The sequence below is a fragment of the Echeneis naucrates genome, chromosome 13 (assembly GCF_900963305.1).
Source record: "Echeneis naucrates chromosome 13, fEcheNa1.1, whole genome shotgun sequence".
In the NCBI taxonomy this organism is placed as follows: domain Eukaryota; kingdom Metazoa; phylum Chordata; class Actinopteri; order Carangiformes; family Echeneidae; genus Echeneis; species Echeneis naucrates.
Window position 1 is genome coordinate 9,289,736 of NC_042523.1, and position 11,786 is coordinate 9,301,521.

Here is an 11,786-nt window from a genome sequence, read left to right on the forward strand (position 1 = left end):
TCTTGAAGCACTCTTAAAACTATATGTGCATCCTGAGACAGGATTAGACTTGTTGATCCTTCCTCTTCTTCAGGGGCTGAAGACGGGCGGGTACTGCCGGCCGTCTGGGGCCTTGTCCATGAGATGCTGGACAGCGGGGGTCATCGAAATCAAACCAAAAAGGTAAATGTGGTAGGTAACGGACAGACAGTCCACTGTCACTAAAGGGCAGGAACTGGGGGGAGCAGCAGTGGGGCAAGACCACAGCTGTGGGCAGAGTGCAGACGGGGCGGCAGGGATTATGGATCTGCTCAGGAAAGATCGCTGAGAAACATTGAGCTTCAGGGTGAAGGCCATCGAGTCTGTGTGTGGTTGTTTTCTCTCTGTGTCCAATCATGTCCTGCAGCTCCTTCACCAGGATCACCCTGATGTGGTGGCGTTTACGTGAGCTGAGGAAAGAATCCATGAAATGTGCCGGCGACATTTTCCCCTCTGCAAAACTCTGAAAAAGCAGCTGTCGGGAGGATTGTCTCATTATATTTGGAAGTTAAATCAGACCTTCCTTCTGTTGGCATTATGTGAGAAAACTGTGTTATTTATGTACTCATTTTATGAGTTTCTTCTTTCTTCACCTTTTCAAAGGAAGGGTTGCAGTATGTTACCTTGCCAGGTGTAAAACTGGATTACAATTTAATATGAGATCTTTGCCCTTATTACAGAAGAGACACGTTGTTTTGGCCTTTCTGACATTTAGGGTCGTATGTGAAGCATCATTATATTATCTCCTGTGAATGTAGACCAATAATTACAACGTAATTGTGCATCGCAGTGTAATGTTGGAAAGAGATTAAAGCACCAAACAGATCCCTACCTCAGACTCCTCCTCTGCATGGGCTATCGTTTTCAGTAGACATGACTGCGCAGATTGAAAAGTGTATTTTTTCGCTACAAATGGGAAGAAAAAACATTTTTTATTTTGGTATTAAGAAAAATCCAGGCCAATGTCAAAGTGCAAGGAATTAATCAAACTTACCAAGCTGTTCTTGTTTGGCCTGAATGAGAAGTCTAAGTTTGTCCAGTTCCTTGTATTTGACTGCAAGCAGCAACTTGGCATCTCGAAATTTTGGTTTTTGGGAAAGACTGGCTTTGGCCAACGTGTGATTTGAAATCAGGATGTTCTCTGCAGCTCTTTGTAGGCCCTGAAACTGGAAATGACCACATATAGTTTAAAACTAAAGAAAAATGAAAGACATTTGTAAATTCGACGTGCTGCTCATATTTGTCCGTTTAGACGTGGTGTATAGGCACACAATTACTTGTTATTTTTTTAATTACTTCCATTTAACATGTTATCTTATACAATACATTTATAAACATATAACAGAAAGAAACTGAGGTAAAGGTCATAAAAAAGTATAATCAGGCATGGTCATGGATTATTATTATTTTTTTCATCCATTTGTAGACATACAGTAAACCGTCAGGGAACAGCTTATATAAACATTTCAGAAGCTTTCACTAAAGGTTTTAGAAATGTGACCTTCAGAGAACCTTAATTCAACATTAAGTTTCCTAAAAGGTAATCATATTTTAGCAACCTTAAGAATTTTTTTTTTTCGATTTTTTATGTTTCAATCCATAATCTAAACGTATTTTTGCTTTTACAATAAGAAGTAATATAATCCTCATACGTTTGATATAAGGAGTTGAGTCTCACAGATACTCACCTTCTCGTCGCACCTGATCATGCGACCAAATTTGTCTTCATCCTCCAGCAGCTCTCGCAGCTCTCTGGTCCTCAGAAGTCTGAAGTGATGAAACTGCTCCAGCAGAGACATGCTGACTCTCCTCTGGGTGCTCTGTGCTTCCTCAGCGTTTGGTACCTGATGCATCCTGCTAGGTGAGCTGTTGCTGCTGCATTCATGGACGGTGGGAAAACTGCCTTTCTGACTAGGGAGTTTGGTTTCTCATAATTATCAATCAGTCTCATGCTGTATAACTTTCCTTTAAAACTATTATTATTGTTATGTTCTTGGTCTGGGAGAAGCCTCGACACAACATGTTTGGATGGCCAGCAAGACAGAAGCAAGGTTGACAGGTAGCAGATTTATTTTTAAGACTCAGACAGGAGCAATACTAAAACCACAAACAAAACACAGCCAAGGTAAACTCTGAAAAATAAATACAAATATAAATATAAAGAAAAAGAAAAACCTAAAGCCAATTGATTAACCTAACTCCTAATTGGAAAACAGAGTATAAAAGGAAAGGGTTTCTCCATCCTACTGTGATAAATGTAATGGTAGGTTTCACATATTTCCATACAGCATTTACATTATATAAAGCAGCTTGCTAGAGTTGAGCAAAGCTCTCACAAAACATACTCAAACTATTTACCACCACAGAGTAGAGACTAGCTCACTAAGTCTGACAAACACAGCAAACACACAAACCAAAGAAGAAGGCCCGTCTCAGCTGGAGCCAAAGGAACGGTCCACCAGCACATCCAACACAGTCGCACACTCTGACCTGAACACAGGCTGAGGTGAAGCGACACAAAACTGAACAAATGACCACACACATCACTTATCTCTTTAAGCTGTAATGCCACAGTGTAATAAACTGCAAACAGCAAACTAGTGTTCTTTGTAAATGTAGCAGAATAGTGTGGTCTACAGTCCCACTGTGAAGGTCCACACTGCAGCCAAGTGCTGAGGCTTCAAAAAGAACATCAGCTTTACTCCCTTTTTTTATCAAAAAAGGTTTTATTTGAAATAAAAAATAATAACAAATCATTATCAGTGTACTGCTGCACTACTGTTGTGTTACAGTTAGAAAGTGCTTCTAGAGATTACAGTGGGAACTCTTATACATTAAACATTTAACTTTCTAAACAGCGTACTATGACTGTTAGACCATGGCCAGTAGACTGTAGAATAACTGCATCATAGTTTACTATAATTTAACAGGGACATTTGTTACAGTGTGCATTCGTTTGGCTACATATGAGACTGATGATCTGAAGTCCAGATCTGACTTGTCAGTCTTTGGAGTCAAGACAGCTGTACTATGGAGGCAACGACTGCTGGCCGTGCTAAGAATAAGTCTCTGCCTCAGCTAAATGTAGCCTCAGTTAATCCTTAAGACGAGCGCTGATGAAGTCCCTCCCTGCTCATCAGTGAAAGTCCGCCACAGAGTATCCCCTTCTCACAGCAGAGGGACAACATGCAGATTAACCTCAGCCGCCCTCAACGCAGGACACCTCCACTTTGTGAGTATAGTCAGATATTGACCTTCTATTTCATCTTGCACGGTATCTTGCGTGGCATCCAAAAGCGGATTCAGATGAATAGTACAGGCTTTTATTGATGTTTATAATTTTCTAATGAATTTAAAGTTATTGCAAAGTCTGGATTTACTCTAGCTTTTATACTTTGTTACATAAGAAGCTTTAAGTTTTCGACTCTGTATTTTGGGCAACAGTGAGTTGCGCTCATGAATATCTGTGTTTCTCTATTTTCCTGCATTACTCATCCAATATAATGCAGAAGAAGCCAGCATGTGAATCCCTGTGTTGCATGTTTATATTGTCAGCACCATGATGCACCCTTCCCCCAATGATGGTGTGGGAGCTTGAATTGGTATCATTGTTTTTATATATTCTATTATTATTAGATTTTTTATGATTATATTTAATAGTACTGGTTGGTAACTCTCCCAGTTTCCACCTTGTTGCTTAAAAGTGATTGTCGTTTTTATTCCACACGCTCTTCTTTGTTTCTACGTAACTTTAACTCTTCAGCCTCTGCTATTTCTGACTCAGGTGATATCATGCAAGGCAGTTTGTCAGACACCCTGCAACTCTGTCTTGGCTCATATTTTCCGTGCACTCTCCAAAAGGGTTTGACTTGCCTTTACTCGTTTCATGCTTTTGTAGTTTCCCTCTCTATCTTCAAGCCAGTCAATGATTTTGCTTCAGTTGTATTTGAAGCTGACTTTGTTGACAGCTATTTCCAAGCTAACATGAAATTCAGGTTGTGGGTGTTAGCTGCTACAAAGCATTTCAGTGCAAGTGATAATCAGAAAATTCTCCTCAAAGGGCAGAGAATGTGCAATTATGCAATTGGTGTCTTGAAATTTACTAAAATAAAGCCAGCTCCCTCTGAAAAGTTTCCTATCGATGCACGCCCAGCTGTTTGGTTCTTTCCTTGTTAGTGTGGAGGATGTCATCTCATCTCTGCTTCCACACCTTTCAGTGCAGTGATGCCTCGTCAGCGCCGCCTCTGGGACGTTCAGCTGTGAGTGAACACGGACAGCTTATCATGAGCACCGACACTGTCTGCAGGGCCGAGCTGGACTCGGACCACCACAGTGAACTGGCCGATTTCGTGGCAGCCATGAACATGGCCGCCAACAGAATGACCCCACCTAACAGCTCGAGGTCAGGTACTCCGAGGACCGCCAGCTCTCACAGACTTCAGCGTTCAGACAGGAAGCTGTCTCTGCAGGAGAGAGGGACCCGCATGGCCCGACAGCCCACCATTGAGACCAAACGTGTGTCCATCACAGATGCTGATGTGAGAAGGAAATGTGACGGAAGCATAATTAAGCAAATTATTCCTGAACTGTTTCACTGACTGAAATCTCCCTTCACTTTCTGCAGGATTGTGTTCAACTCAATCAGTATAAACTGAACAAAGAGATTGGAAAGGTGATCATTAAACATGTAGCCACCCAGTAACCCAGATGCGACCAAGCATTTGATGTTATTAACACGTCTTGCTTTTCCCCTCCAGGGTTCATATGGAGTGGTGAGGTTAGCTTATAATGAAGACTCGGAACAGTACTATGTGAGTTAAATCTTTTAAATTGTGCGTTTATGATCAAATTATTCAGAGTAGTTTTCCAAACAGTATTGTCTCCGTATCTGTCTCATTCATTCAGGCAATGAAAGTTGTTTCAAAGAAGAAGCTGATGAAGCAGTGTGGATTTGTGCGTGAGTGAAAAAATCCATCTCTAAATGCATTTTAACTGCTCATTTTCATCGTTCCTCTTGTGCTATGGTATATATCATTGGTCTAGTTTGTTGTTTTCATGTGCGTGAGTTTGTATTTTCAGGCCGTCCTCCTACTCAAGGATCAAACTCCCAGCAGCAGGATTTGTTCCCTAAAGCTGTGTTGCCTCTGGATAGAGTTTACAGGGAGATCGCCATCCTGAAGAAACTGGACCATCATAACGTTGTTAAACTGGTGGAGGTCAGTAACGATGACTTATACATCATAATAGTGATGTTTGAAAACTGATTACAGTTCAGTCCATGAAAGCATATTATTCTTATTTTCTTCTGTTGTTGTTCTGAGATAGTAACAATGTGGTGATTGGTTTCAGTAATATATGATAAGTGCTTGTGTTTTTGTGAACGAATGAATTGTACATGAAACGAAAGGGTGGTTTTAAAAGATTAATGACCAAAAGCTTTGTATTTTGGCTGGAACACAACGCAGTTATAAAATCTGGTTTCCACTATAGCTAGCTCAGTTACATAGGCTACTATTTGTCAACAAGGTTAGTAGTGAATGAGCTATATTGAGAATTATACAGCGTAAACTTTGCAGGCTAAAAGGCTAAAGAGCTGTTAAAGACCATAATAGGTGAAATCATCTGTGTGGTTGTACAATTGCTCTGCTGTGTCTTTGCAGCCCACAGAGTATTACAGTTTTTATAGTTCCTATAAAAATAAATGAGTGGATTTATTTAAATAGTGCAGAATATGAAAGACCTGAAGTAAAAATGTCTTGCAGGTGCTTGATGATCCTGATGAAGATGGACTTCACATGGGTGAGCGACTGATTCAGCTGTGTCGCATTTACTGAACGCAGTTCCTAAAGCATCAATATAATATAAACGGACCACGTCATTATAATCTGATTATTTATCCTCAAGCCTTCGAATTGATGACAAAAGGGTACGTTTTCGTCCATTCATCCGGGTGTTTAGTCCAAGTGTTGTTCAGTGGGACATTTGAAGAGTTGGTAATGCTACCATGAGATACAGTATGAATATTTCATCACTTTAATGCCTTTCTCCACCTTTTATGTTGATCAGCCCGGTGATGGAGGTGCCAACAGACGAACCTTTCACAGAGGAGCAGGCTCGCTTTTACTTCAGAGACATTGTCTTGGGAATAGAGTACTGTAGGTTTAAAGTTTGGATTTTGCTATAAATATCTCATCGAGGAAACAGTGTCATTTTACTTTAAGACCCCCTACGTCAAACTGTATAAGCAATAGCACAATAGTGAAGTTTTAACACAAGTGTTTATTCATGTATTTGTCAACTGTAACTGATCCTTTACTACATTAGATAATGACTGATAACGGCAAGCTGGCTTTAATTATTGTATTCATATATGAGCAAATTATAAAGGGATTAAATGTCTGATAATATATATTCATTCATATAGAAGACATCTTCCATGTCTTTTTTGCTCCGTACTATGTGTGCCTTCAGCCATTAATTATTTACAGAGCAGATAATAAGTTGAACTGAAGTAGCAGCTCTTGCACAGCAGATGGCTTATTGACTGCTTCTTTTCCATCAGAGGTGGACAGAGTACACAATTCCACTACTTAAGTAAAAGTACAGATATTACTCAAATACAAGTAAAAGTAGCTCAGTCAAAATATTATTTAAGTTAAAGTAAAAAAAAAACAAAAACAAAACCTCAGGATATACAGGAAAGGAAAGTAGCTTTATTGTAATTATACAATACACTGATGTGATTCTGCTACAGACATGTTAATAAGTCAAAAACACCTTCTGTTAAAGAGGCTCTACAAGAACCGGTCTCTGCAGGGGTCCGGTCTACTCTGTAGGCTGTGGTGGGGTCTGCTTTTCTGTGCTGTAGCCCAGTCCATCACTGACTCTACAGACAAGTCACTGTCACCAATTAACCCCGACAGGTTCGGTTCCCCAGGCCAGGAACCGAACCCCCAACTTTTGTTATTGTGGGGCGACAACGCTAACACCACAAGGCTACTTGTGCGTTACTGTGTTTTTTGTTGTTTTGCGCTTTTCGGTGCCAGTGCAGTTTGTGGACAGATCCTTTATGGAAAAAGGACAAACGTTAGTTTTATTGTAGTTGTGGAGAGCTGGGAGAGAATCAGGAGGGGTTCATGCACGGAGCAAAGCAAGCACAAATAAGCAACCACACTTTAAATAACAAGGCAAAAAAAAAAAAAAAAAACGCCTTCAGTGAAAGTAAAAGTATCCCCAAAAAATATTACTCAAGTAAAGTACTGATATTCAAAGTAACTTTACTTCATTACTGTCCACCTCTGATTTCTATACAGTTCAAGGCACTCTCAATATTTTGTGCTGTTTTGTTGCTGTTTTTTTTTTTCCTCATTGTAATATTACACCACAGCATCTCATAACTCTAAAACTACTGCAGACCTGACGTCTTGTTTTGTGTAGTGCACTACCACAAGATCATACACAGAGACGTCAAACCCTCCAACCTGCTGCTGGGGGATGACGGCCACATCAAGATCGCAGACTTTGGTGTGAGCAACGAGTTTGAAGGGACGGACGCCCTCCTGTCGAGCACGGCCGGGACTCCGGCCTTCATGGCTCCCGAGATGATGACGGAGCATGAGCATAGCTTCAGTGGAAGGGTGAGACACAGCCCAGACAATCATATGGTGTGGTTATGATTCATCACATCAGCCTCTGCTTAACTATGACAAATTATGAAGAAATGTTGTACAACCGCCCACAACCGCGAGAGTTTTTTAGGAATTGCACATCCCTGATAATTGTTGTTTGTTGCCAGGCATTAGATGTGTGGGCGATGGGAGTCACTCTGTACTGTTTTGTCTTCGGGAAGGTAAGTAAGTTCATAGAAAATGGGTGGAAACTAAAAATTCCATTCTAACAATTTTAATCGTTTCTTTTTGTTTGTCATGTTCCAGTGTCCTTTTTATGATGAATATATTGTCTCTCTGCACAACAAAATCAAGAACAAACCAGTGGACTATCCCGAGACGTGAGCAAACATCAGCAAAATAAAAATTTTTAGTTTGACAAGTAAAAAATATTCTGTTGAGCAAAGTTGACTTACAAACTTTATCTATAAAACTTCAAACTGGTTGTTGAAATGTTTCTATTCACAGGCCACCTATTAGCAACGAACTGAAGGATCTCATCGGACAGATGCTGCATAAAAACCCTGAAAAAAGGATCACCATCCCCGAAATTAAGGTCAGAAGGAAAGAACAGTCAGTAATCATGTGATTGTTGTGAACACGGGAGGACATGGACAGATCTGTGGTAGCTGAATTTTGGTGTTGCAGCTACACCCCTGGGTGACAGAGAACAACTCCAATCCTCTCCCGTTGGAGGAAGAGCACTGCACAGCCGTGGAGGTCACTGAGGAGGAAGTGCAGAACAGTGTCAAACTCATCCCCAGTCTGTCTGCGGTGGTGAGTTCCAAAATATCATTATTTCACTCTTTAAAGACTTCGCTGCCCAAATCCGGCTGGAGGTTTCAGTATTCCAATGAAAGTATCTCAGTGGACATTTACATTAACTCCTCGTGGCAGACTGTTGAAAGGTTTTTCTTAAGGATATATTAATTCAATAGTCTTTTTCCTTCACACCTCAACTATTCATCCACAAAAAAATTGCACTAAAAACATAATTTAAAGAACACCCGTGAGGTAATTCAGAGGACTTTTTTCTGATTTTGTTGCCTTATATTTGGTGACTACAGTTGTATGACATTGTAGATGAAGGCGACACAGAAAAACAAACAGACCAGCACTATGGAAATGTCTTTAATCTAATGTCTGCTGCAGATTCTGGTGAAGTCCATGCTGAGGAAGCGGTCTTTCAGTAATCCCTTTGAGTATCAGGGCAGACGGGCCGAGAGGTCCATGTCTGCTCCCGGAGGTCTTCTTACGTAAGTAGCCTACTCTGCAAATCCAGCCCGCTCTGCTCTGCCAAACTGCCAGTTCTGCGATTAAGGCCTCTAAGAAAACAAAGCAGCGAGCAGGTGTCTGGATAAAAATAGACCAGTCAGTCACAGACTCTGCATTAGCAGTGTGCCTCATATTGTACATATTAAATCTAACATCTTTACTTATTGACTAGCTTTATTTGTAACACACTCAGGCAGATAAAAGCATTCGTCCTCCCCCTGCAGCAGCAGTAATAATGGCTGTACTGCTTTTGTTTCCCTTTGTAAGCCAGTCTTGTCTGGTGCCGCAGAGGGGATGGGGGGGTAATTACACCTCTGTGTGTGAAGAGGTGTGGAGTTATAGCTCCATCCTCCACATGCCACCAGCACTACAGCACTGGTGTCTCCCACACTGAGGTCTGTGGGAATGCTCAGGCTGTATGCTTGTGTCAGCAGGTAGGGCTGACAAATTCTAAACTTCTGATAAATATGCTGAAGCCGTATTTGAGGGTGTAAGAAGTCAAATCAAAGCAATAGTTATTTCACAATTGAAATGCATAGTTTGATGCTACAGCTGGCTTGACGAAGAAGATCAAAATATTGCAATTTGATCTTCTTGGAGGGATGATGCATTGTGGGATTGTGTTGTAGTAATTACACATCGCTGCCTTGTGTCGTTGGGACAGTTTAATTCAGGATAAGATTTAACATTCGAATCTGATCCCTGATCTGATTCTGTTCAGTAAATTAAAGGCAACATGAAATAATGTGATTTAATAGATAGAGACAGAATATTAATGTAAAAATGTACAACAATCTGATTTTATAACACAGTTTATGCTGCTTATAATTTTAATAAGTATAATAATACGGAGTAAAAGCCTAAAGGAATGGATTTTGAGAAATTTGTTCATCAGCCTTCTTGCTGGACTTTGGATACCAGTTTTATTTACTGGTGAACATAATCTAAAATTCAGAAGCCTGTAGCTTAGCACGGCAAATGCAAACAGGCAAAGGCATCAAGGTATTTTTATAAAATGTCAATGAATATAAGAAAAACTACATACTAAAAATTTCTTTTATTCCAAGCTGTTTATCTCATCAACCTCAACAAGAACACAAATTATTATCATTACCTACTTTTTTTTTTCTTTCTTTCTTTCTTTCTGACAACTCATTGAAACTGCTTCGGTCATGCTACATTAAAAACTGTTTACCATTAACTGTATTGCAACTTGCCAGCAGAGTATAAATTCTTCCCTCTCATATTACATCTCCTTCTTGCAGTGGCTATTGGGGCTTATTGGGGTCTTCACCTCAGCTTCATCCTTCCTTGAGGTAAAATTTTTAAAAGCATTTAGGTTGAGCTCTTACACGCTCCACAGCCAGCACACCTCAGTAGTGGTTCGTCTAGCCTTAAGAGGATTTAATAGAGACAAGACAACACAAATCTCTCAATAACAAGCTGTACCTAAAATACACGCACACACAGCAAAGTTGATTGAGTGTTTTGCGTTTCCTGTTTCTTCTGTGTCCTCTTGAGGTTGCTGGGGAAGAAAACCCGTCCCCTTTGCCTCATATCAGCAGTATCACTTAATTACCTTCAGCAACATGACTGAGCGTTTGTCGCCCACAGGAAAGTCAGCAATGAGGGGAGCAGAGATGGAGAACTGGAGGACTTGTATGAAGTTGACCCATTTACAGAGTGTACAGATTAAATTCATGAATGCAAACGATAAAAAGTCAACCTTTTGCTTATGCTGTCTGTGCTTACATTAATCAGATTTCTGCTTAGTTCAGAAACTGCTCTGTGATATTTTGAGTATTGAAAAGATGGATAGTGCATTGTGCATGAAATAAATGCTAAAATTAGATTTAATTCTGTCCACTCTGCTTGGTGATCAAAATTACAGATGACCGCGATGACAGCATGTGTTGTCTATAAATGTAATATGATTTATTTACTCTGGATTGTTCTTAAAAAAATACATATGCTCCATAAGGAAGATATTTTTACAATTTTCCTACAACTGTTGAAGAGAATAAAAATAATAGAATTTTAAATTGACGTGGAATAATTTCAGATCAATCACTTAATGCTTTTGTTTCTTGTTCCAACATTAGATGGCAGCCTTGTCTATTGCTTTGTCTTTGAAATGCCTAATCATTTATTAACCAATCAACACCAGTATTTCTCCACTGAATTTTCTGTGTTTTGGGCATTTTACCGTTAATAACATTTAAATAAAAAAAACATTCCTACATCACCATAAATATTCCTGTTAAAGCTTGGTGTCCATACCAAGTACCTCTCATCTTAAAACAGTCCGATACACTGAAACTACATCCTGGTTTCATTCTTGTGGCCTTTTTCAGGCTCAATTGCACTTTATTCTTTGTACCAGTTGAGGGCAGCATTATATTGTGCATAAAGAATAAGACCAAACCCAGCTGTCCTCCTTGAGTTTGAGCCCTTGTTAAACAGCAATAGCCCTCATTGCTCCACCAAATCTCTTACAAATGAAAAATAAGAACTGTAATAACAAAGGGAAGCCTCACTTTAAGTTACTTTAGCATTTATAAGCCATTATTAAGGACTTAAAGTACAAGTTGAGTTACAGATTTAAAGATCCACGGGTGCAGCCCATTCCAGGCATAAGAGCTACTACCATATACCCAAGAAATGTACCAGCTGGACCTTACAAATGTAAATCATTTTAGAATGATTTCTAAATGAAAGAACGATCTTGTCATTTCTGTGTGCACTGCAGCAATATAAGTGCAAATTGAAGATTCATTGTTTTATTTGGACATCAGCAGGTAATTTGTGTCAGTGTCAAATGTGCAT

At 39.8% G+C, this 11,786-nt stretch overlaps 1 protein-coding gene across 1 annotated transcript; it reads left to right on the forward strand.

The window, feature by feature from the left end:
- The first annotated feature begins 4,301 nt into the window (after positions 1-4,301).
- On the forward strand, positions 4,302-10,834 carry camkk1b (calcium/calmodulin-dependent protein kinase kinase 1, alpha b). Its single transcript, XM_029517824.1, has 16 exons — positions 4,302-4,556; positions 4,643-4,690; positions 4,776-4,829; positions 4,924-4,975; positions 5,098-5,234; positions 5,781-5,817; positions 5,923-5,944; positions 6,085-6,173; positions 7,456-7,655; positions 7,814-7,867; positions 7,953-8,026; positions 8,154-8,241; positions 8,334-8,462; positions 8,838-8,941; positions 10,226-10,276; positions 10,575-10,834. Exons 1-16 carry the CDS (start codon positions 4,302-4,304, stop codon positions 10,654-10,656), a joined length of 1,476 nt encoding a protein of 491 aa, XP_029373684.1. The 3' UTR covers positions 10,657-10,834.
- Positions 10,835-11,786: the final 952 nt, after the last annotated feature.